This window comes from Rhinolophus hipposideros, assembly GCF_964194185.1.
Source record: "Rhinolophus hipposideros genome assembly, chromosome: 20".
Taxonomy (NCBI): Eukaryota; Metazoa; Chordata; class Mammalia; order Chiroptera; family Rhinolophidae; genus Rhinolophus; species Rhinolophus hipposideros.
Window position 1 is genome coordinate 11,194,681 of NC_138066.1, and position 22,017 is coordinate 11,216,697.

At 47.6% G+C, this 22,017-nt stretch overlaps 4 protein-coding genes across 6 annotated transcripts; 3 read left to right on the plus strand and 1 right to left on the minus strand.

Annotated features, from left to right (window-relative positions):
- The first annotated feature begins 1,898 nt into the window (after positions 1-1,898).
- TM4SF5 (transmembrane 4 L six family member 5) lies at positions 1,899-8,008 on the plus strand. The gene is made up of 5 exons (XM_081028182.1): positions 1,899-2,198; positions 6,643-6,723; positions 7,105-7,241; positions 7,473-7,656; positions 7,734-8,008. Exons 1-5 carry the CDS (start codon positions 2,022-2,024, stop codon positions 7,746-7,748), a joined length of 594 nt encoding a protein of 197 aa, XP_080884308.1. The 5' UTR covers positions 1,899-2,021; the 3' UTR covers positions 7,749-8,008.
- Positions 8,009-8,653: 645 nt separating this feature from the next.
- On the minus strand, positions 8,654-11,065 carry VMO1 (vitelline membrane outer layer 1 homolog). The gene is made up of 3 exons (XM_081027632.1): positions 9,535-11,065; positions 9,311-9,426; positions 8,654-9,025 (listed from the first exon to the last, which is right to left on the minus strand). Exons 1-3 carry the CDS (start codon positions 9,715-9,717, stop codon positions 8,728-8,730), a joined length of 597 nt encoding a protein of 198 aa, XP_080883758.1. The 5' UTR covers positions 9,718-11,065; the 3' UTR covers positions 8,654-8,727.
- Positions 11,066-11,369: 304 nt separating this feature from the next.
- Positions 11,370-14,674, plus strand: GLTPD2 (glycolipid transfer protein domain containing 2). 2 transcript variants are annotated; one of them, XM_081027623.1, is made up of 5 exons: positions 11,370-11,531; positions 11,632-11,696; positions 11,953-12,119; positions 12,214-12,794; positions 13,241-14,636. In XM_081027623.1, the coding sequence occupies exons 1-4, from the start codon at positions 11,426-11,428 to the stop codon at positions 12,749-12,751; spliced, it is 876 nt and encodes a 291-aa protein (XP_080883749.1). In that variant the 5' UTR covers positions 11,370-11,425; the 3' UTR covers positions 12,752-12,794; positions 13,241-14,636. The 2 variants fall into 2 exon arrangements, with proteins under 2 accessions (XP_080883749.1, XP_080883748.1); XM_081027622.1 differs by having other exon boundaries at positions 12,214-14,674.
- Positions 14,675-19,192: 4,518 nt separating this feature from the next.
- PSMB6 (proteasome 20S subunit beta 6) lies at positions 19,193-21,184 on the plus strand. Of its 2 annotated transcripts, none has more exons than XM_081028712.1 (6): positions 19,193-19,320; positions 19,730-19,797; positions 20,124-20,255; positions 20,371-20,500; positions 20,700-20,844; positions 20,968-21,184. In XM_081028712.1, the coding sequence occupies exons 1-6, from the start codon at positions 19,219-19,221 to the stop codon at positions 21,108-21,110; spliced, it is 720 nt and encodes a 239-aa protein (XP_080884838.1). In that variant the 5' UTR covers positions 19,193-19,218; the 3' UTR covers positions 21,111-21,184. The 2 variants fall into 2 exon arrangements, with proteins under 2 accessions (XP_080884838.1, XP_080884839.1); XM_081028713.1 differs by having other exon boundaries at positions 20,948-21,160.
- The last annotated feature ends 833 nt before the right edge of the window (positions 21,185-22,017 follow it).

A 22,017-nucleotide genomic window follows, 5' to 3' on the forward strand; every position in this document is an offset into this window, starting at 1 on the left:
TGGACATGTTTTTCCCATGGCAGTGAGGGGCAACAAGATGTCACACAGCAACACACAATGCCTCTTAAGGCCAAGGCTAAGAACTGGGATATTATTGCTTCTGCCCACATTCCATTGTGCCCATGTGGTAGGAGGTACAGTCTACCTCTAGTGGGAGGGACTACAAAATGTCATAGCAAAAAGCACAGAGGATTGAAGAACTGGAGCAAACTGGTAAACTGGAAAAAAATCAAGTTTACCACAGGATCACAGGGTCATATAGCTATAAGCTATAAAGCTAATAAGCACAGTAAACCATCTGTACAGACCCCTCAAAGGAGGCTGCAGGAATGACAGGCAACCTGAGACTTCTCAGAGAGAGGTAGGGTTAAAAGTTAAAGGGTAATTTTACAATACTTGCAAGTAACCACCACCAGGATTAAAATTATGCCTTCTAAAACACAAGAGAATGCAAAAACCCTCATGAGAGATAGAAAAATTAATCAAAAGACATCAGAAACAATATGGAAATATTTAAAAAGCATTTAAACAATACAATAGAAGCAAAACAAAATATGAGTTATTACAATAACTGTGTATATGAATCAGAGGCAGACAGTTGGGGGAGGTTCATTTTCTTTTTTCAGGAAACCTCTGACTCAAGAGGTAGATTCTTCACAGATTTTTCTCCATCTAGCTACCCTGTCTCAAAAATAGTAGGAATTCCTCTAAGAATCTGGCATTCATTTTGAGGGGTTTGTTTCCTCAATTTTCCATGTCTCTGTAGTGCTTCGAGTGGGCTGCTGGGACAAGCTACATCAGAGGCCACTGTCTGGATTCCACTTTGTGGGTGACAACCTCCTAGTGCGCCCTCTTAAGTCCTGCAACACTTCCTCATTTCTTCCACGGCACTGCCACATGCTACTTGGGCCTTCACTCTTTTTTGCTCCTGAGTCCCATACCTGGGTCTCATGCACAACTTTAAATGCCCGCAGTCTCTAGAGCAAGGTCCTGTCCACAGCAAGAGTGTGATGAATTTATCTTTGTATCAAAAAACACTCTTGACATTGTAGTTGACAGGAACAAGTCAAACTGATTCACGTAACCAAAACTTTCCAAGTGATGATCAGGCTTCAGGCAGAGCTGATCTGCACATTCAAATAAATGTCAGCAAGACTTAGTGTCTCTCCATCCTTTGAGTGTTCTTTCCTCTGGATTGACTTCACTCTCCAGCAGGCAATATGCCACCAGCAACTTCAGGTCCCCAACAAAAACAAAACTTCTTTGACCTCAGATTGCCAACAACAAAACCCAGAAATTGACTCTCAAGGGATCGGCTTGGATCCTGTGGCCATCACTGAGTCAAGCACTGAGGCTGAAGGAGGGAAAGCTTTAATGAGGGCCCACCCTGAGATACAGGTGGTGACTGCAACAGGAAGAGGGTTTGGGAAACAAATATGGAGAAGAAATGAAAGAACAACGAATGGCCACTACCATCTTCTTAATTTCTTTCCAGAAGGAGCCCTCCCTGTGGGACTAATAGAAAGGATGAGCTGACCAGATATCTGCTTAGTGCCTCCTAGTTTACAAAGTCCTTTTCACATTGTCCCATTTAATCCTCACAACCAGCTCATAAGCCCGGTGGCATCACTATACCCTTGATACAGATGAGGCAACTGAGACTTAAAGACGTTAAGGGTTTTGACTAAGTCACAGAGCAGGTAAGTAGCAAATGGAGGGGCTGTGGAGAGGTGTGTGCACAAAAAGAGGAAAAGCACACTGAGTGCTCTTCCCCTGTGTTCAGCTCCCCCACCTCTTGCACCACATCCTCCCCTTCCCCTCACCTCACAGGAAGCAGCCCCTCCACCTCCACCTCCTCTTTGCGTGTCTCCGGCCTCTCTCCCTTATTATCTGATTTTGCCAGTGCAGTTTCTGCCACACCTCTTCCCTGACCTTTGCTCCTTGCTCCAGGCTTGTTTTCCTTTCGACTGGGTAGCCTCGGGCTCACTCACTCACTGCCGGCTCTTCCCAACCGCTTCACCATGTGCACAGGAAAGTGTGCCCGCTTCGTAGGGCTTTCCCTCATCTCTCTCTCCCTGGTCTGCATCGTGGCCAACGCCCTCCTGCTGGTGCCTAATGGGAAGACGACCTGGACCAACTTCGACCAACTCAGCTTGCAAGTCATGCTCCTGGCTGGCTTCATTGGCGGGGGTCTGATGGTGAGAAGGCTGGGGAGGGAGCACAGGCCAGAGGGCTGGGTGCTACTCTAGGGAATTCCAAACGAGAGGGAGAGGGAGAGAGGGAAAAGGACGGCTCCCTGGGGAGGGATGGCAGCGGCATAGTGGGGACCTGGAGCCTTCTCAATCTGCTCCCAAACACTGAGCACTTTGTAAAGGTCCTGGAGGAGCCCCAGCATCCTGAATGTCTGAGGGGAACAAAAAGAAAGGGAGCCTCACTTCTCTAAGCAGCTTCTCTTCTGGGAAAGGGACTATGTCCTACCTGCCCCTCCCCTTCCCCACTGCTGAGCAGATGCTGGGAACACCTCAATACAAGGGTTGAGGCAGAAGGAGCAGAAGGTTGTGTGGGAGTTTATCAGGGCAAGTTAATAATGGGCATAGAGAGGGAGGGGTGCAGTGACAACGTCTGGAGACAGGGAGCAACGTCACTGATCAGCCATTCTACTTCTCAGCTTGGTGTCACCCTCTCTGGCTTCCATGTCTCTTCACTCTCAGCCCACATTTCTGGATGCCCCCTCTGGGCTCGGGGCTAAGGATAAATTCAGAACCTAGTCAGTATGGTGGAGAAGGTGCCCCCACATTCTTCCTGGAGACTAGAGTCTGTCAGGAAAAGTGGAGAAAGGGGAGACAGAGATTTCAACTCCCTCCACATTTAGGGGAACTTTTGGTTTAAGGTAGTTTAAGTCTTCATGGGATGAAGACCAAAGATCTACCCAGCACAGTCCCACACTTCTCAGGATAGCTGACTAACAAAATTCTCCGGGAGAGGTCTCTCCTTCATCTCTTTCATAGGTCCCACTTCTTCTCCTTTATCCAACAATCTATGCTTACCCTCTGGGGTCTTTTCTTTTATTCCCCCTCCTACATGAATTAATGGCTGTTGGACTCTATTCCATCCCTCTGATCTCAACGCTCTCTAAGGTGTCACATTCTTTGCAGGGCTACACACTCACCCAGTGTCACATCTCACCCTCCTCCAGCCTAAACCACCTTCTCCTCCCCACAATCATGCTTCAGAAGAGATCCCAGAGGATACCCTCCCAATATGCTCATTCCCAGCTGCCTTCTACCCACATCCCTACCCTGAACCACTCTTGAGGTCTTCTCAAACGTATTCACGTAGTCTGTGCTGTGCCACAGGGACACAGGCATAGTCCCTGCTCTCCCTGAAGCTGGTGTTCCCACTGGAAGACACACCGTATCAAGAAAGGAAGAATTTAAGCCCCACTGCGTTAGGTACATTACATTACCCTGGCTACTGTGTGCCAGGTGCCAAGACCAGTGCCTTGCACTTAAGAGGCACTCAATTAATAGTGAACAAACAAAGTAAATACACAAGCAAGATGAATTCAGATAGGAGTAGGTATCATCAAGAAAACAAAGCAGGGTGCTGTCATAGAGAGCTCCTAGGGCAAGGTTAGGGGTCACTTCTTACAGTGTTTTCAAAGAAGGACTCAATGGTGATGTCTGAACTGAGACCCCAAAGACGAAGGAAAGAAAGAAGGAAGGAAGGAAGGAAGGAAGGAAGGAAGGAAGGAAGGAAGGAAGGAAGGAAGGAAGGAAGGAAGGAAGGAAGGGGAAAGGAAAGGAAAGGAAAGGAAAGGAAAGGAAAGGAAAGGAAAGGAAAGGAAAGGAAAGGAAAGGAAAGGAAAGGAAAGGAAAGGAAAGGAAAGAAAGAAAGAAAGAAAGAAAGAAAGAAAGAAAGAAAGAAAGAAAGAAAGAAAGAAAGAAAAGAAAGAAAAGAAAGAAACAGTAGCATTGCAGACAGCAAGCAGAGCAGGCTGACACAGCTGAGAATTGTCTAGGCAGCCAGTGCAGCTGAGGTTTAATGAGACAAGACCTGGGGCGGGCAGAGGCCAGAGCATGTACACCCTTGAAAGCCACAGTGGGGAATCTATACTTACTGTAAGTGCAACAAAACGATTGAAGGACTTGTTACCCTTTTTTTTTAACTTCTTAAAACATTTTTTTTGAACTTTTATTTAAGTCATACAGACAAATGTCCAGATCCTTAGTATACAGCTCAGTGAATTTTTACAAAGTGAACACACCCACATACTCAACACCCAGATTAAGATACAGGTCATTACCAGAATCCCAGATGTACCTCCCAACAGGCACTACCCCCACACACACAGACAAGGGTCCCCACTATCCTGACTTCTACCCCATGGATAAGCACTTTATATAAATGGAATCATACAGTATTTGCACTTTTGAGTCTGGCTTTTTGAGCTTAACATTATGTTTGTGAGGTTCGTCCATATTATATAGTTGTAGTTTAGTATTTTTTATGCATTCCATTGTGTGCATATACCACAATTTATTTAAACATTCTACTGTTGATGGACATTTGGATAGTTCCTAACTTGGGTTTATCACAAATAACGCTGTCATAAACATTCCTATAAATGTGTTTAGGTGATTGTGTTTGTATTTCTGTTGGAAGTATACCTAGGAGTAAAGCTGCTAATTCTTAAGGTGTGCATATATTCAGTGCTCCTACATATTACCAAAGAGCTTTCTGAAGCTTTTATACTAATTTCATTCCCATCAGCAAAGTATGAAGAGTTCTAGTCACTCCATACCCTAATGTATTTACAAAGATTGCTCTGGCTGCTATGTGGAGAACGAACTGTAAGAAATCAGCAGTGGATACAGAAAGAGCAGATTAAGGTCACGCAGTTGTCCAGGAGAGATGGTAGTGGCTTGGACTAAGCCGGTGGCCATGGAGATGGAGAAAAGTAAGCAGATTTGAGCTATAAACTCAGTGTTTCCTCCTGCATTTACCATTAGCCTTCTCTTTTCGTTAAGATGGATAGAGAGCAAGAAAAAGAGACTCAGATAACAAAAGGAAACAAACACTTTGACTAAAAAAAGTTTTAAAAACCTCAACTATGTAGGTCATTCAAAATTGGGAAATCCAAAAGGCAATTCTAAGTATCTTTTGATCCAGGAGCTTCCCAGTAAGTGATCTAACCAGAGAGGCTAAGCTAGAGGGTCGGAACTGGCCCTAGACTTGTCATGACACGTGGAAGAGGGGAGAGTATCTGATGAAAAGTCCATTCAACTCTGCAGCTGTTTCTGTGAGGTTGCTGTGGGTGATGTAACAGAACTAAAACACTGAGCCCCTCCCCTGGAAAAGAACAAAACATTGCTTTGTGTAGTGGAGGCCAGACAGGGTACACAAAGAGGCAAAGATCAAGACAGCTGTGGAATTCCAGACATGGGAGATAGGCAGAGAACCTTGCCTGGTGCAACGAAGATAAGGCTGGAGCTAAAGTGAGGAGCCTCCAATGTCTTTCGAGAGTTGAGTCTTGATGGGCTACTCTTTGAGGAGACCCTAAAGGATGTGAGCAGACAAAGACCAGTTGAAAATTAAGTTTAATCTGAGCGGTGGTATGTAGGATGGAATGTGGGGTGGCATGGGGCAAGAGATATGGGAATCCAGTAGGGAGGCTGAGAACATCCTCGCGGGAGGTGATTAGGAAAGAAGAAAAGACTGACAGATTCAACAACCATTGAAGAAAAAGTTAAGAGGACTTGAGGTCTGGCTGGGTGTGGAGGATTCAAGTCTTGCAGCCTGGTGACCTGGAGACTATCTCCACTGATGGAGACAAGTCAAAGGAAAATGAATTTGAGGAATAAATTGTGAGGTCAGTATGAAGCTAGCTGAATTTGAGCTAAAATCAAGACATTCGAATGAACATGTACTTTGGGCAGTTAGATTTTAATTTGGAGGCATGACGTAGGAGGCAGTGGGAATGCTGATGTCCTGGGAGGGGATGGGCTCTGCGAGGAAGGCCACAGGGAGAAAGACAAACAGGTCCAGGGCTGTATCCTGGAGATTCTTTCACTCCCCATCAGTGCCTCCACTAACATTCTCCTCCACCCTCCACAAAATCCAACACCACTATTCCTTCCTGAGGGAATTTATAGTTACTGAGCATTTACTTTGAGCCAGTCTCGACATCAAGCCAACCTGTCATTTCATTAAACCGTGAGAACAGCCCTGTGAGGTAGGTCTTGCAGACCCATTTTACAGAGGACAAAACTGAGGCCCAGAGAGATAAATCAATTCATGAAGTGTGAAGTGAGCACAGGGTTGACATTAAATCCAGGCCTCCTGACCCACGTTCAATTGGGCACCTACCGTGTGCCACGAGTTATGGGGAATATAATGATACTGGGCCCTACCCTCCTGGAGACTACAATTTGAACAGCAATAAGTTGGTTATATAAATAATGATAAATGAAGATAGAGACTGACAGTGCTCCAGGAAAAATACAGATAAGGTCTTCCTGCAGTGCAAAGGGCTGAGGTCGTCAGTCACAGTCCGGTTCCAGGAGGAAGTAAGCACTGATGCAAGTACGTCTTACAGATCTGGGGTGTACTCGCGCTATCGCACTGTCTCTTGTTCCACAGATACTGTGCCCGGGAATTTCAGCTGTTCGGGCAGGGGGCAAGGGCTGTTGCGGTGCAGGCTGCTGTGGAAATCGCTGCAGGGTAAGATCCAAATGAAGGCGGAATTCAGGATCATCCTTTGAACAGATCTTCGAAGAGCCAACGTAAAGCCGCGGCCTCCACTACAGAATTCCTAACTACATGAGCTCCTCTACAGAGTCCCAGGAGCCATCCCACCCCACTCCACCCCCTCTCCCCCAATCTCGGCCTCAGTGGGCCTGACCAGCGGGGACTACAACCCCCAGGAACCTCTGCAGCCACCGGCCCATAGGGTTAGCCTAACTCCAAGCCGCAGGGTTTGATGGGAAATGCATTTTAACACGACTAGAGAAGAGCATGGTAACAGAGGGGCGGAGCTAGGCGCGGCTAACCCACGCTTGGGAAAGGGTGGCCCTACTCGCTCTCCTTCTCCCCTGCATGCAGATGCTGAGCTCGATCTTCTCCTCGGCGTTTGGGTTGCTTGGTGCCCTGTATTGCCTCTCGGTATCAGGAGCTGGGCTCCGAATTGGACCCAAATGCTTAAAGGACGACAAGTGGGACTACCACTTCAAAGAGACCTCGTAAGGCTTAGCCTGTATTTGCGCCCTCCCTACCCCATTCTGTGCCTCTCCTCACCTACCTTTCCCACGTGGACTCGGAAACCTGGGCAGGACTTGCCTTCGAGAGATCTTTCTCCACGTGGCCCAAATTAGCCCTTTTCAAATCCCATCGGCCCGTGTGAGGGAAAGGGACCCCAAAGTGGGGCTCTCCCCGTGACTACCGTCTCTCATGTGATCCTTACCCACCCACAGAGGCTCTTACTTGCTCAACCGAACCCAGTGGAGTTTGTGCGAGGAGCCGCCTAATGTGGTCTCTTGGAATGTGACGCTCTTCTCACTGCTGGTGGCCGCCTCGTGCTTGGAGGTCCTGCTGTGTGGGGTGCAGGTGGTGAACGCGTCCATTGGTGTCTTCTGTGGTGATTGCAGGAAGAAGCAGGTGGGATGGCGTGGGGAGGAGCTGTGGAGGGAACCTACTAGCTCCCTGGCTGCGCCCTCACGTTCTCTTTTCCGCAGGGCGCCCCTCACTGAGGCTCCACTGACCGCCCTGCCGGCTCCTGGACAGCCAGCCACCTGGCCCTCCCGACCCTGGAATAAACTGTTTTGAGCTCTCATGAGCGTCTCAGATTGTGGCCTATGCGACGAAGCGAAGCGTCTGAAGACCTCCAGATACACCGGGGTTTGGGGCTCTTCTGTTTGGGGCCCCTGCACCCCGCTTGTTACTTTCTTAACAAATAGTTATTGAGCTGTTAGTGTGCGCTGGAAATGAAATACAGTCGTTAACAGACAGGCAAATTCTATGCTCTCAAAGAATTTAACATTCCAGGAGTGGAAGATGGGCAGTTTTTAAGAGGCAATACAATAGATTACTTCAATTGGTGATACGCACTTTTAAAAAAACACATGTACATAATGGGATAGATACTGACTGATGGAGGGACTTTTTAAAATAAGTCCGAGAAAGTGCAATTGGAGCTGAAATCTGGTGGATGAACTATAACCATCCCAGCAAGGACAAATCCTAAATGGGAAACAGCATATAGAAAAGCCACTGTTTTGAGTTTTGTAGAGTGTGTGAGGGTGCGCGTGGAGATGGGGGAGGAGATTATGGAAAAGACACGTTAGCCAATTAAACTCTAGATAATGAAGCCTGAAGGTTTTATAACCTGTCACCTAATTCGGCAGAAGTTTCTTAATCTGAGGTGGTTCAGAGTGGGGATGGTGTGTCTGCAGACGCCCTCAGGAAGCCAGGGACTTCCTTAACTTGTACGCAAAATTGTATTTAAGAGTTTTTCTGGACTATGAGTCGGTAATTTTCAGTGGGAGACGTGCCATGGACTCCTGAGACCAAACCTGAATTTCAGCTTGGCCCAATGCTAGGTTAGGAGGAAGGCAAGGAAATGCAGTTTTCTACTCCTTAAATAAGTGAGACCAAAGCCAAGACGGAGAAGCTTTAATAGCTGGGGGTGGAACAAGCCTGAGGTGGGGCCGGGGAGAGGACAGCGAAGGGTCAACTGCTGCAGCAGAAAAAACGCACGTCATTAACTGCGGTGTCATCGGGGAGACCTCTAGGCTGCTGGATCTTGATCTGCAAACCGCACATGCCTTTAGAACACGGCTCACTCCATTCTCCAAACTCTCCCCAAGCCAGGCCAGGCCCCTCTAGCTCTGTGCCGTCAGAGCAGCGGAAGCGCACATTGTTCGCAGCCGTGTTATCCCCAAGGGTCACGGGTGCCTCCACACGAAGCGAGAAAGCCACGAGGAAGCCTCCATCGGGACACCACAGCGGCTCGCTCCACGCGCCCCACCTACGAGGGAAGGGGAGACGCGTTGGCTCCGCGGGCGCCCCCTACACACCTCCAGCCTGACCTAGCTCTTGGGACTTTCCAGCCAGATGCTACAAGACCCGGGTGGTTTGGGTGTAGTCACCTGACATCCACCGAGGAGCGGAGGGGGAGGTCTCCCGCCTACCATACTCCCCAGGTCTAAACTGCCCCACAGCTCTGGAGGGACCTGCTAGCTGAGTGGGTGTGTGTAACAGAAGGTAAGCGGCAGACCCCGACCCTAAGGGGTCCTTGGCCCCTGCCCCTCACCTTCCGTACTGAGATTCCACCACGCGAGTGTTGCGTTCCGCACGCCCCCGCGCGCAGTGCAGCCGGATCCCGTTCACTGCCGTGTCGTCTCCAGGAATGCCTTGGGGGGGCTCCACCTGGGCAGCGAGGATAGGAGGGGTAAGGACGAGTTAGAAGACTACCGTCCTCCGTTCTGGGGTCTTGAGCATCTCCGTCCCCTTTCAGACCTAGGTCTGAGCCCTCACCTTGAGCGAGAACCCGCTGGCGAAGAATCCGTCGGGACACATCTCGGGCCAGGCCCAGTCGCCCCACGGGCCTCCGTTAGTCACCTCGATGACTGACGTGTGGCCACTCGACTCATCTGCTTGTGCGTGTCCGAAGCACGTAGCCCACAACAGCAGCAGCTTGGCTCCCGCACCCCGCTCCATCCCGCAGTCTCTGTGAGCCCCGGCCCCTTAAAGAGGCTTATACCACTTCTTCCCCTAGGAGGGCTCCGATTACGGAAGGGCCACCCGGATTAAGTGACACCAAATATTCATCCGCTCCCGGAACCCTGCAGACTGTATTCTCTTCTCTGGGAGACAGAGGCTTCCAGTGCCAGGGGAGGAGGGGTAGAGGGAGCCAACAAGTTGAAATCTCCATCACCTACTGAATGTTTACTATAGGCCACAAATTGTGGCCAGCATTTTGCAGGCGTGTTTTATTTAAATCCTCACAACAGTTTTAGGTGAGAATTACCCTTCCTATTCTGCAGATGAGGGAACTGGGACAAGCGACTTGCCTAAGGTCACCGTCAGCAAGCCTGAGAAATATTCCAACACTGGGAAATGGGAAGCCCAGAGCTAGGGATAGAAGTGATGGCTCTGGAATCCCACTGGACAGGATTGGTCAGGAATAAACTCAGGGACTGCCAGGCTGTGAGGGAGCATCAGAGTGAGAGATGGAGCAAGAATTCATGAACTGTGGGAGCTAGGAAGTGTCTTCTTAGCAATTGGGGCCCTGACTCCTTGAGAATCTGGGATACTCCTTCTCCCCCCCTCCCCTTGGAAAAAAGAAAATATAGACAGCAACAATTCTATTAAGTTTATGGACAAGGAACTAACAACAGGAGATGCTGTTTCTTTCATTGCATGCCATATCCTTTCCCCAGTGATCACTGGGTGGACTCTTAATTTGCAAAAACCCAAACCAACCAACCAAACAAAAAAATGGCTCAAATTTGTCTTGGGGAGAACCACCCCTGATTTGCCTGCCCTTCATACACATTCCTTTGTTTATTCAACACATATTTATTTAGCAATAATGTATTTTGGTCCAGGCAATATTCTAAGTGCTGTAAATAGAGTAGCAACCAGGAAACAGGGCCCCTGTCTTCATCAGAACTCACATTCCAGTGGGGGAAACAAATGATAAATAAATTCTCCAATGGACGTTGAGCTCTGTGAAGACAACTTTGTCTTCTTGAAGCCTAATAAAGGTTGGTTTTATAAATAATTGAGGAACCGACCTAGAGTTTAAAAAATTAAACCACAAAAACGTAAAAGGATAAAGCCTACAGTACATAATCAAGAGATCATGTATCCAGAGCAAGACAAGCTCCCCTGGGGATAGGCTAGAGAATTTAGATGTGGGTGTTCCCTGGATCCCAGGTGCCCCATGCTTGAACTTAATAGGTAAGATTTATGGAGCAATTGTGGTAAGCTTTTCCATTCACAGTGTTTGCACATACATTATCATTTAATCCTTGCAAAGTACCTATTATTATCTTCAATTTACAGTGGAGGGAACTCAAGCCCAGAGATAATTTAGGGCCCACATCCATTGCTCAGTGGGCAAGCTGGTTCTGACCCCTTGGCTCTTCCCAATCTCTAGGCTGCCTCTTATCACGACCTGGCCCTACAGGGAAGGAAAATGCAGGGACGTGTCACTGCTACCCAACCTCCCAAATCCTCTTACTCGGGTTTCTCACACCTGGGATGCTGCCCTCTGGGGCAAAGAGCACAGGGGAAGGGGACTTAGTAGGTTAATTATCAACCCTTGCACCTCAGGGCACTGCAAGCTTCTTTCCCCTCCCAGAGGCTGAGGGACAAGGACTGGCTAGGGTTCGGTGAGGGGACGGTGGTCCCAGCAGCAGCCATGGGGGTCGCGCTGCCTTCACAGGTCCCGCGGCGCTGGTTCCGCCATGCAATTCTTCTTGCCATCTTCGCGTTGTTGCTTTTTTATCTCTGTGCTTGGAGCCTACGTGAGTGGCCTCACCTGCTCTGGGAGGAACCCAGGAATCCAGGTCCTTGGGACCTAAGGCCCCTCTTCTAGCCCTCACCGCTCGCCTTGCCTCTCCCCAGGCGCGCTCTCAGGCTGCGGATCCGAGGCACAGTCCTGCATTCCCAAGGGATTGCTGCCCTTACAGGTATACTCGGGGCAGGGCGGGGACTGGGAGCTCCAGGTGGGACCCTAAACAGGGGGAAGTGGCGCCAGGCCGAGGATCTGGTGAAGGGTGGGTCCTCCTTCCTGTATCCCCTCTCCCGCCAGAAGCTGAGAGTACAGCAGGAAGGACACCAGCTAGACCTTAGGAATAATTTCTTCAGAGCCCGACTGGGCTGCTTGGCGAAAGAGGACCAGGGGTTCTGCTCCCGCCCCCTTCCCCTCCTATCTACCCTCTCCAGATCCAGCAACAGTCGGGAACCCTGGAGGCCCCGGAGCGGGAAGAGCCTCAGTGTCTGGGTCCCCAGGGGATGTTGAGCCGCATGATGAAGCCGTTCCACGCCAGTCTGAACCCCGAAGGGGATGTGGAGTTGTCGCAGTACCTGGCGGGATGGAGGGAGCTGATTAAGTGAGTGGTCTCCCTCCCCTAATCTAGCCCCCGCTTCGTGTGCCTCCCCAGCTATCTCTCGAACCATCCCACTCTCCCACCACCAAACAAACAGGTTCCTAACTCCCTTTGGCTCCATCTTCGCTTTCGCCACAAGCGAGGCCTTCACCAAAGTGCAACACCTCGAGGCTCAGGTGCACGGCCCAGATGCCGCGCATTACACGTCGCTGGTGGGCATGGTGGCGTGGGAGCGGCGGGCGGGACTGCTGGAGCGGCCCGGGATCGCCCCTCAAGACTCCGCCAGGCCCTCAGGTTCACGAACGATGCTCTTGCTGCACCGTGCGCTACGCTGGTCCCAGCTCTGCCTCCACAGGGTGGCGACCGGGTCGCGGGCAGGCCCGGACGCCGGCGAGCAGTGCAGCGACGCCTACAACACAGCCCTGGGCCCGCACCACCCCTGGCTGGTCCGTCAGGCCGCCCACCTCGCATTCCTCGCCTTCCCCGGTCGCGGCCGCTTGCTCGAGCTGGCGTGTCCGGGAACCAGAGAGGCGGAGGCGCGGGCCGCGCTGGCCAGGGCCGCGGGCACCCTGGAGGATGTCTACAACCGGACTCAGGGATTGCTGGCCGAGCGCGGCCTGCTCCAGCTGGCCTGAGGCCAGCAGCCTCTAGGACCCGTTAGGAACCGAACACACTGGGGTAGGGTCAGCAGAGCTCAGGGTTCAGGGTGGAGCCCTCGGCTCCAGCTTCCGGCGGGGGGCGGGGCACCCGCTGTCCCTCCTCTTTGGTGACGCCACTGTCTTCAAAGCCCGCCCCTGGCGGCGTGGGTTTTTTAGGCCCTACCTCTATTCGCAGTCTCTGGAAAAAGGGAGGAGCTGTGGAGAATAAAAGGTATTCTTTGGCAGCCGACGATTTAGGGAGTTTTGCGTGATGCCAGCAGGCGTTTAAGGGAAATAGAAAAAAAAAAAAAGGATGTATGAAGATGTGTCATCCCCATTCCCGGCAGGGGAGACTCAGGCTCACCCGTGGCTATCTCAACCACTCCTATGGCTTCAGTTGCCAACTACATGCTAAGTCTCCCGCCCAGACCTGTCCCCTGAGGTCCAGCCCCCATAAAGCCAATTCTTTCCTGGACACCTCCACAGACACTGCAAATGCAACACGTCCAACTAGAATCCAACCGCCTCCTCCCAGAACTGCACCTCTTCCTGTGTTCCCTGTCTGCATGTATGGCACCCTCTTCTGTCAACTATCCAAGACTAAAACCGGTGCACCATGCTTCACACCAAACAGGTGCTCAGCTCAGTAATGTATGTTTATTAAATGACTCCTTGGCCACTCCCACTATAGTAAACATGACAGACCTTGGCCCTTTCATACACAGATAACTCCCAAATTATAACTCCAACACACTTTCACATATGACTCCAGAACGCTATCTGTACACTTCCTCATTCAACATCTCCACTTGGATTTCAACTAGGCAGAGCAAACATAACTTGCTCCAAACTGAGCTTCTAATACCCTTTCCTTCCAAAGTACTCCCTTCATAGTCTTTGCTATCTTAATGAATGACAACTCCATTCTTCCAGGTCCTTAAGCCAAAAACCTGACTCTTCCTTGTTTCTCTTTCATCGTACCACATCCAAACTGTCAGAATCTGACAATTTACCACCATCTTCACTGCTACCACACTTTCAAGCCAACTTTATCTAACACGTGAATTATTGCAGTAGCCTCCTGTCTCCCTGTTCCATACTTGGCCTCCCTACAGTGCATATTCAATAGAGCCAAAATAATCCTTTCAAATGTAGATCATATCATGTCATTCCCTGCTCAAAACCTTCCAATGGCCTCCTGTTGAACTCAAACGGAAAAAAAATTAAATTTAAGAAAGAAATTTTCTGGATCACATTTGCAGTTGATAATAATGAAAAGCTTCATAAAGGTCCTACCTGATCTGACTGCACTAGCCAAATTGATCTCCGCAATATTCATTGAACATGTCAGATTTGATCCTGACTCAGGACCTTTGCATTTGCTCATTCTTCTGTCTAGAATGTTTATTCCCCTCAAAGACCAATAACTTTCCTCCTTCTTTCTTTCTGGTTTTTATTCAAATGTATTCTCAGTGAGATCTTTCCTGACTATTCTTTCAAAATTTCAACACACATATTTCCTATCTTTCATCCTTGCTTTGTTTTTCTTCTTATATTATTCACTCAAACACACTATGTATTATAATTATTTGTTTTGTTTTGTTGTCTCCCCAATAGATATACGCTCCATGGGGCTAGAAATTTCTATTTTGCTCCCTGATGTACCTTTAGAGCCTCAAAGAGTGTTTGGTACCTAGTAGATATTCAATAGCTTTTTGTCGAATGAATGTACGAGCACTAAACATAGTTCAGATGGCTAGAGCCAAAAGTATCACAAAGAAAAGGGGATGGCACAGCAATGTAAATGTACTTGACGCTATTAAATTGTACACCAAAAATGGTTAAAATGCTAAATTGTATGTTATGTTACTTATATTTTACTAAAATAAAAAAATTAAAAAGAGGAGATGCCTTCTAGTGGACATGTGCATCCATATGTTCATTGCAGCCTGGATGTCCATTGATGGATGAATGGATAACGAGTAGGTGGTACATATATACAACTGCATATTGCTTGGGCATGGAAGGGAATGGGTTCTTGCCATCTGTGGGGGCATGGATGGACTTGGAGGATATTGTGCTGAGTGGAGTACGTCAGACAGAGAAAGACAGATGCAATGTGATTTCGCTTATATGTGGAATCTTACAAGCAAAAGAAACAAAACAGAAATAAACAAAAAAAGAAGAGATGTGATTCTGGAGAGGTGGGCAGGAGCAAGTTCATGAAGGGCCTTATAAACTATGTTACAGAGATGGGATTTTATCTCAAGCATTAATTTGAAGCAGAGAATTATCTGGATCATAGTTTCAACTCAAAAAACCAGCTCTAGCTGCAGTATATAGAAAAAGTATGGCAGATTCGTAGGAGGACCACTCTACACAATAACAGCAAAATACACATTCTTCTCAGGAGGCCGGATGGCTCAGTTGTTCAGAGCGTGAGCTGGTTCAATTCCCACATGGGATGATGCGCTGCGCCTTTGAAAACGGCGACTGGACGTGGAACTGAGCTGCGCCCTCCACAACTAGATTGAAGGACAACGACTTAGAGCTGATGGGCCCTGGAGAAACACACTGTTCTCCAATATTCTCCAATAAAATAAAATAAAAAATACACATTATTCTCAAGTGCTCATGTGACATTCTCCAGGATAGATCACGTTAGGACACAAAAAAAATCTCAATAAATTTAAAAAGCCCAAAGTCACAAAACATTCTCCAACTAGGAAAATATGTTGAGGTTAGTGAAAATGAAAACAAAACATACCAAAATGTAGTGATGCAGAGTAAGCAGTGCTCAAAGGGAAATTTGTAGCTATAAGTGCCTATATTAAAAATGAAAAAAGAGGGGGCCAGCTTGGTGGCTCAGGTGGTTGGAGCGCTGTGCTCCTAATGCTGAGGTCTGGTTCCCACATGAGCTACCACTGGTTGCTGTGTGCCACCATGAGTTACCGTGTGCCGCCGTGAGTGGCCGGCAGCCATCGTGAGCAGCGAGCAGCTGGCAGCCATCGTGAAAGGCCGGGAGCCTGTGAGTTGACATGAGCTGCTGTGAGCGGCCGACCGATGACTGGTGACCGATTACCTCAGCCAGGGGGAGCGCAAGGCTCATAATACCAGCATGGGCCAGGGAGCTGTGTCTTACACAACTAGAGTGAGAAACAACGGCTTGAACCAAAGTGTGGCAGGGAGGCGGAAGAAAGGGTGAAGAAAAAAAATAAAAAATAAATTAAAAAAAGAAAAGAAAAAAAACCTCAAATTAATACCTGAACATTCCACCTTAGAAACTAGAAAAAGAAAAGGAAACCAAACCTAAAGAAAAGTAGAAAGAAGGAGAGGCTGGCCGGCTGGCTCAGGCGGTTAGAGCTCCACGCTCCTAACTCCGAAGGCTGCTGTTTCCATTCCCACAGGGGCCAGTGGGCTCTCAACCACAAGGTTGCCAGTTCATTTCCTCAACTCTGCAAGGGATGGTGGACAGCGCCCTCTGCAACTAAGATTGAACGGGGCACCTTGAGCTGAGCTGCTGCTGAGCGCCCGGATGGCTCAGTTGGTTGGAGTGTGTCCTCTCAATCACAAGGTTGCCAGTGTGACTCCCGCAAGGAATGGTGGGCTGCGCCCCCTGCAACTAGCAACAGCAACTGGACCTGGAGCTGAGCTGCGCCCTCCACAACTAAGACTGAAAGGACAACAACTTGAGTTGGAAAAAAGTCCTGGAAGTATACACTGTTCCCCAATAAAGTCCTGTTCCCCTTCCCCAATAAAAATCTTTAAAAAAAAAAAAAGTAGAAGGAAGGAAATAATAAAGATCAGAGTAGAAATAAATGAAATAGAAAATAGAAAAACAATAGAAAGAATCAACTAAATCAGAAGTTGGCTCTTTGAAAAGATCAAGAAAATTGACAAACTTTTAGCTAGACTAACCAAGAAAAAAAGAGAGAAGACTCAAATTACTAAGATCAAGAATGAAAGAGGGACATTATTACTGATGTTACAGAAATAAAAGGGATTATAAGGGAATACTATAAACAACTGTAGGCCAACAAATTAGATAACCTGAAAGAAATGGACAAATACCTAGAAAGACAAACTACCAAAATTGACTCAAGAATAACTAGAAAATCTGACTAGACCTATAACTAAGAGATCGAGTTAGTAATAAAAAAACTTCCCACAAAGAAAAGCCCAGGACCCAATGTTTTCACTGATAAATTCTACTAAACATTTTAAAAAATTAATGCCAATCCTTCACAAACTCTTACAAAAATAAAACAGTGACTACTTCCCTACTCATTCTATGAGGACAGTATTATCCTGATAGCAAACATATAAAAAATAAACAACAACAACAAAAAACACAGACCAATATATTGTATAACTGGAAATACAAAAAATCTTCAACAAAATACTAGCAAACCATATATAAAAAGTATAATACATCATGGTCAATTGATTTTCAACAAGGGTTCCAAGGCTATTCAAAAGGGAAAGAATAGTCTTTTCAACAAATGGTGCTGAAGCAACTAGATATCCACATGCAAAAGAATGAATTTGGGCCCCTACTTCACATTACATACAAAAATTAAGGAAATAAATCATAGAACTAAAAATATAAGATTTAAAACTAGAAGAATTTTATAGATATAAATCTTTGTGGCCTTGGATTTGGCAACAGTTTGTAGGACATCAAAAGCACAATCATATCCAAGACATGGAAACAACCGAAATGCCCATCGGTAGATGACTGGATTAAGAAACTGTGGCACATTTATACAATGGAGTATTACGCAGCCATAAAGAAGAAAGAAATCTTACCATTTGCAACAACATGGGTGGATCTAGAGAACATTATGTTAAGTGAAATAAGTCAGAAAGAGAAAGACAAGTACCATATGATCTCACTTATATGCGGAATCTAAAGAAAAGAATAAGTGAATGAACTAATCAGAAACAGTTTTGGGAGCAAAGAGGAAAAACTGAGAGTTGTTAGATGGGCGGGGGGGGGGGTGGGGATAAGGGGGAAGGTGAAGGGATTAAGAAACAGTTGGTAACCACAAGATGGCCTCAGGGTTTTTGAAAATTAATTTGGGTAACGTAATCAATAATGTTGTAAAGATTTTGTAGGGTATCCGATGGACACGTGTCCCATTTGGGAGACCACGTCAGGGATACTGTAGATGCCTGATCATGGCACTGTACACTGGAAGCTAAACAATAATGAATGCCAACTAAAATTTTATATATATAATGTGATGGCTCGGTGCGAGGTCGGAGGGATAATGGATGGGGGGAGGGGGGTTCACAGTGTGAGGGATATAAATGATGAACGTCTAAGTATTACCTTGTCTTGTACACCTGAAACTAGTAAAAAAAAATAATAATGAGATAGATCTATATGTATTAACTTGGAAATATTTCCCAGATTCAAATGAGAAAAACACCATACAGTAATTTCATGTTGAGAAAGGTGCATGTATAGATACATGTATGTAAAAATAGCATTTATAGTGTGACATACATATGAATGAAGAGTCACACCCCAAACTGTTAAAATAGTTTTGGAGGAGCCATATTAAAAAAAAAAATGAAAAGGTGGGGGGCAAGCACAATCAAAGGAAAAACAGACAAATGGGACTTCACCAAAATTTAAAACTTTTGTGCTTCAAACGACACCAGTGAAGAAATTGAAAAGACAAGCCATAGAACGGGAGAAGATATTTGCAAATCATATATCTGATAAAGGTCTAATATCCAGACTATAAAAAAGAATTCTTAAGAATTCAACATTAAAAAGATAATCCAATTTAAAAATAGGCAAAGGGCAAAGGACTTCAAAAGACATTTCTCCAAAGAAGATATACAAACGGTCAATTAACATATGATAATAGGCTCAACAACACTAATCATTAGGGAAATGCAAAAAACAATCAAAACCCCACAAGATACCAATTCACAACCACTAGGATGGCTAAGGTATAAAATGCACAATTCGTGAAGATATGCAGGAATTGGAATCCTCATACACGGCTGGGGGGATGTGAAATAGGGCCACTGTTGTGGAAAACAGTTATCACTTCCTCAAAATGTTAAACAGTGACTAGTATATGACCCAGTAATGCCAGTCCTAGTTCTGTATATACTCTTAGGTATACATCTAAGAGAAATGAAAACATAGTGTGGTCACTGTAAATCCAAGGCTGCAACTCCGATCAGATACGCAAGTCCTGCGCAGTCCCACAGGAAACGACAGTCCTTACAGACTATTTGGGGGGTATTTTTATGTGCCTATCTACCGGCCACGCTGCCATCAAGCACTCACTGTCGCAAACAAAACCAAACCCTTACACATTCCTTTCCCCTTCTGCCGTCAACCGTCGCCTAGCTTCTCCCCAAAAGGCCTCAGAGCACGACTAAAGAGGGTGACAGGGCGCTTTACGACAGTTGCTTTGCGGCAGTAGCGGAGGAGGAAGATGGCGGCCACCTTAGTAGCTGCTGGAAGAGCGGGGCCAGCACCAGCCTGGGGGCCGGAGGCCATCAATCCCGACTGGGAAAACCGGGAAGTCTCCACAGGGGTGAGGAAGGACTCGGGGTTCAGGAGATGTGCACAAAGCTTGATGCGATGGAAAGATAAGGCCTGAGTGGGCTGGGAGAATTTGGGGGTGGGGGCGGGAGGTGGTCTTTGATGTGCTGGAGGCAGGGGTAGAAGTATCCTGAGGATGCGGCGTGGTATTTTCGTGGTGGGAGGTCAGCCTGGAATTCTGGAATCCTGAAGGTCGCAGGCTTAAGGCTGGGATGGGCCTTTGGGGATTTGAGGATTGGAATTCTGGTCTTCTGGGTGTTGGGGCCCCTCTGAAATTTGACCACAGGTCAGTGGCACAGGACTTTCTTAGGCTTGGGACTGGATAAAAAGATCATTGAGGTTTGCGTGTGCTGGAGAATGTGGACAGGCCCAGACTCACTCACCCCTTTCCTTTTTCCCAGACCACTATCATGGCCGTGCAATTTGACGGGGGCGTGGTTCTGGGCGCCGACTCCAGAACAACCACTGGGTGAGCTCAGGACAGACGTGTGAAAGGTCTTCCCATCTTCCTCTTCCTTCCTTGCTTGACAGCCTATCTTTACCCTCCCCAGTGGGAGGGAGGTTTCTCCCCTCCTTGGAGATAAAGGTTTGTTCCAGCTGGTACTACTTCCCAGTTGCTCCTCACCCTTAGGTGAAATTCTTGCAAAAAGTCTGTTCTCCAGCCTGCTTCAGTTTGGATGAGCACTGATAGGGAATAGTGGAATTCCTAGTCCTGAGCCCCAAGGGAATGGATAGTAATGGGATGGAGGTGGGAGACAAGAGAGGTCCTTTCCTCACTATTCTGTCATTCTGCAGGTCCTACATCGCCAATCGAGTGACTGACAAGCTGACCCCTATTCATGATCGTATTTTCTGCTGCCGCTCAGGCTCTGCAGCTGATACCCAGGCAGTAGCTGATGCTGTTACCTATCAGCTTGGTTTCCACAGGTGCTTGTGGGCAGGGGAGAAACAAATATCTAAAGGAAGTTGGGACCTGAGGAGCTAAATGGTCTCACTCCCAGATCCTGACACTGCCTTCCCTATGACTCCCCTCGCCCTCTAGCATTGAGCTGAATGAGCCTCCACTGGTACACACAGCAGCCAGCCTCTTTAAGGAGATGTGTTACCGATACCGGGAAGACCTAATGGCAGGAATCATCATTGCAGGCTGGGACCCCCAAGAAGGAGGACAGGTTAGACACCCCCACCAATCCCCCCAGAGCACTGGAGCCATGCCTTTGATTCTCACCACACCCCAGCCATTTTTTCTTTCCAGTCTCTGCCTCACTTATTATTAACTCTTCCCAGATCGATCCCACAATGGACGGGTGAATATACCTGTATTGTGGGGAGGGTACAACTGATGACTCTTCTCCTCCCTACACCTGGCAGGTATACTCAGTGCCCATGGGGGGTATGATGGTAAGGCAGTCCTTTGCCATTGGAGGCTCCGGGAGCTCCTATATCTATGGCTATGTTGATGCTACTTACCGGGAAGGCATGACTAAGGAAGAGTGTCTGCAATTCACTGCCAATGGTGAGACCTTGGGCTTCTTGTCCTGTGAGCTTCAACCCCCATACCCAAGCCACGCCAATTTTCATCACTTCCAGCGATCCTAGCATCTGACTCTGACCTACAACTTTCTTCTTTTATCCACAGCTCTCGCTTTGGCCATGGAGCGGGACGGCTCCAGTGGAGGGGTAATCCGCCTAGCAGCCATTGCAGAATCAGGGGTAGAGCGGCAGGTACTTTTGGGAGACCAGATCCCCAAATTCACTATTGCCACTTTACCACCTCCCTGAATCCTGGGATTCTAGGACACAATGAGAGACATCCCATACTGATGCAAAATTCAATAAACAGTTTGTCAAAGAGAGTCTTTGTGCTCTGGGGTTTTTGTTTTTGACTCCAAGCCTGAACTTGTCTGGTCTACTGCTCTTTGGACAAACCACTGCTCTGAGCCCTGAGAGTCAGAGAGGAGCCTTTATAAGGGTGGTTTTCAAACTTCTTTCTCCAGGCTACCTTCTCCATTTCCTTTCCTCTACCACATTCAGGTCCTTGTGACACCAGAGTGTGGTTGATATGAGGGCTACCACCGTTGTTCAAGCCTGAGGTAGAACTCAGAATTCTGAGTGTGACTGAGGTCACCTCCCATTAGCCTGCCTCCTACCTGTCATGGGTGGCTACTAGCCCTAAAGCCTCCTCTGACCCAGGCTTATGATCCCCTCTCTCCACACTCACCTGTATCACCTCATCTTGTTAGGAGCAGCAGTGTGACTTCCTTGGCTTTTGGGAGAAAAGTGGACCTTGTTGGCAGATGGTAGAGGGCAGCCACTGGGAGTGCTGTGGGCCAGCTCTGGAAGCCACCATTCCCAAGGGAGTGTAACAAGTCAAGTCTTTAGCCCCTTGGATGGGAGGCAGAGAGTGGACTCTGGACCCCCCAAGGCTGTCCCCACTCAAGCCAGGGACCTAAATGAGCTCAGTGGTGCTCATTGACAATAACTAACATTCTCAATTTTGCCTCAATCTTCCCTCTCCACTCACCCTTTGGATCAGGGAACTAGATAAGCCATATTTGAAAACCTGGTTCTAGAATATAATCCTGCCCTGGAGGATTTCGGAGGGTACAGCGAAGCTTCCTAAGGAGTGGGGGTAGGGGAGAAATAAAGAAGAGCAGAGAAGGATCTCTGTCCACAAACATGTGTACCT

Excerpts from the sequence above, each read along its gene's own strand:
- PSMB6 (XM_081028712.1), top strand. The coding sequence starts at position 19,219 with ATGGCGGCCACCTTAGTAGCTGCTGGAAGAGCGGGGCCAGCACCAGCC. Across the intron at positions 19,798-20,123 it reads GACTCCAGAACAACCACTGG|GTCCTACATCGCCAATCGAG; the intron begins GTGAGCTCAGGA and ends GTCATTCTGCAG. Across the intron at positions 20,845-20,967 it reads TCTGCAATTCACTGCCAATG|CTCTCGCTTTGGCCATGGAG; the intron begins GTGAGACCTTGG and ends TTTTATCCACAG.
- VMO1 (XM_081027632.1), bottom strand. The coding sequence starts at position 9,717 with ATGGAGCGGGGTGCGGGAGCCAAGCTGCTGCTGTTGTGGGCTACGTGC. Across the intron at positions 9,427-9,534 it reads CCAGCGGGTTCTCGCTCAAG|GTGGAGCCCCCCCAAGGCAT; the intron begins GTGAGGGCTCAG and ends CTCGCTGCCCAG. Across the intron at positions 9,026-9,310 it reads GTGGAATCTCAGTACGGAAG|GTGGGGCGCGTGGAGCGAGC; the intron begins GTGAGGGGCAGG and ends CTTCCCTCGTAG.
- GLTPD2 (XM_081027622.1), top strand. The coding sequence starts at position 11,426 with ATGGGGGTCGCGCTGCCTTCACAGGTCCCGCGGCGCTGGTTCCGCCAT. Across the intron at positions 11,532-11,631 it reads TCTCTGTGCTTGGAGCCTAC|GCGCGCTCTCAGGCTGCGGA; the intron begins GTGAGTGGCCTC and ends GCCTCTCCCCAG. Across the intron at positions 11,697-11,952 it reads AGGGATTGCTGCCCTTACAG|ATCCAGCAACAGTCGGGAAC; the intron begins GTATACTCGGGG and ends TACCCTCTCCAG.
- TM4SF5 (XM_081028182.1), top strand. The coding sequence starts at position 2,022 with ATGTGCACAGGAAAGTGTGCCCGCTTCGTAGGGCTTTCCCTCATCTCT. Across the intron at positions 6,724-7,104 it reads GCTGTGGAAATCGCTGCAGG|ATGCTGAGCTCGATCTTCTC; the intron begins GTAAGATCCAAA and ends CCCTGCATGCAG. Across the intron at positions 7,242-7,472 it reads TACCACTTCAAAGAGACCTC|AGGCTCTTACTTGCTCAACC; the intron begins GTAAGGCTTAGC and ends ACCCACCCACAG.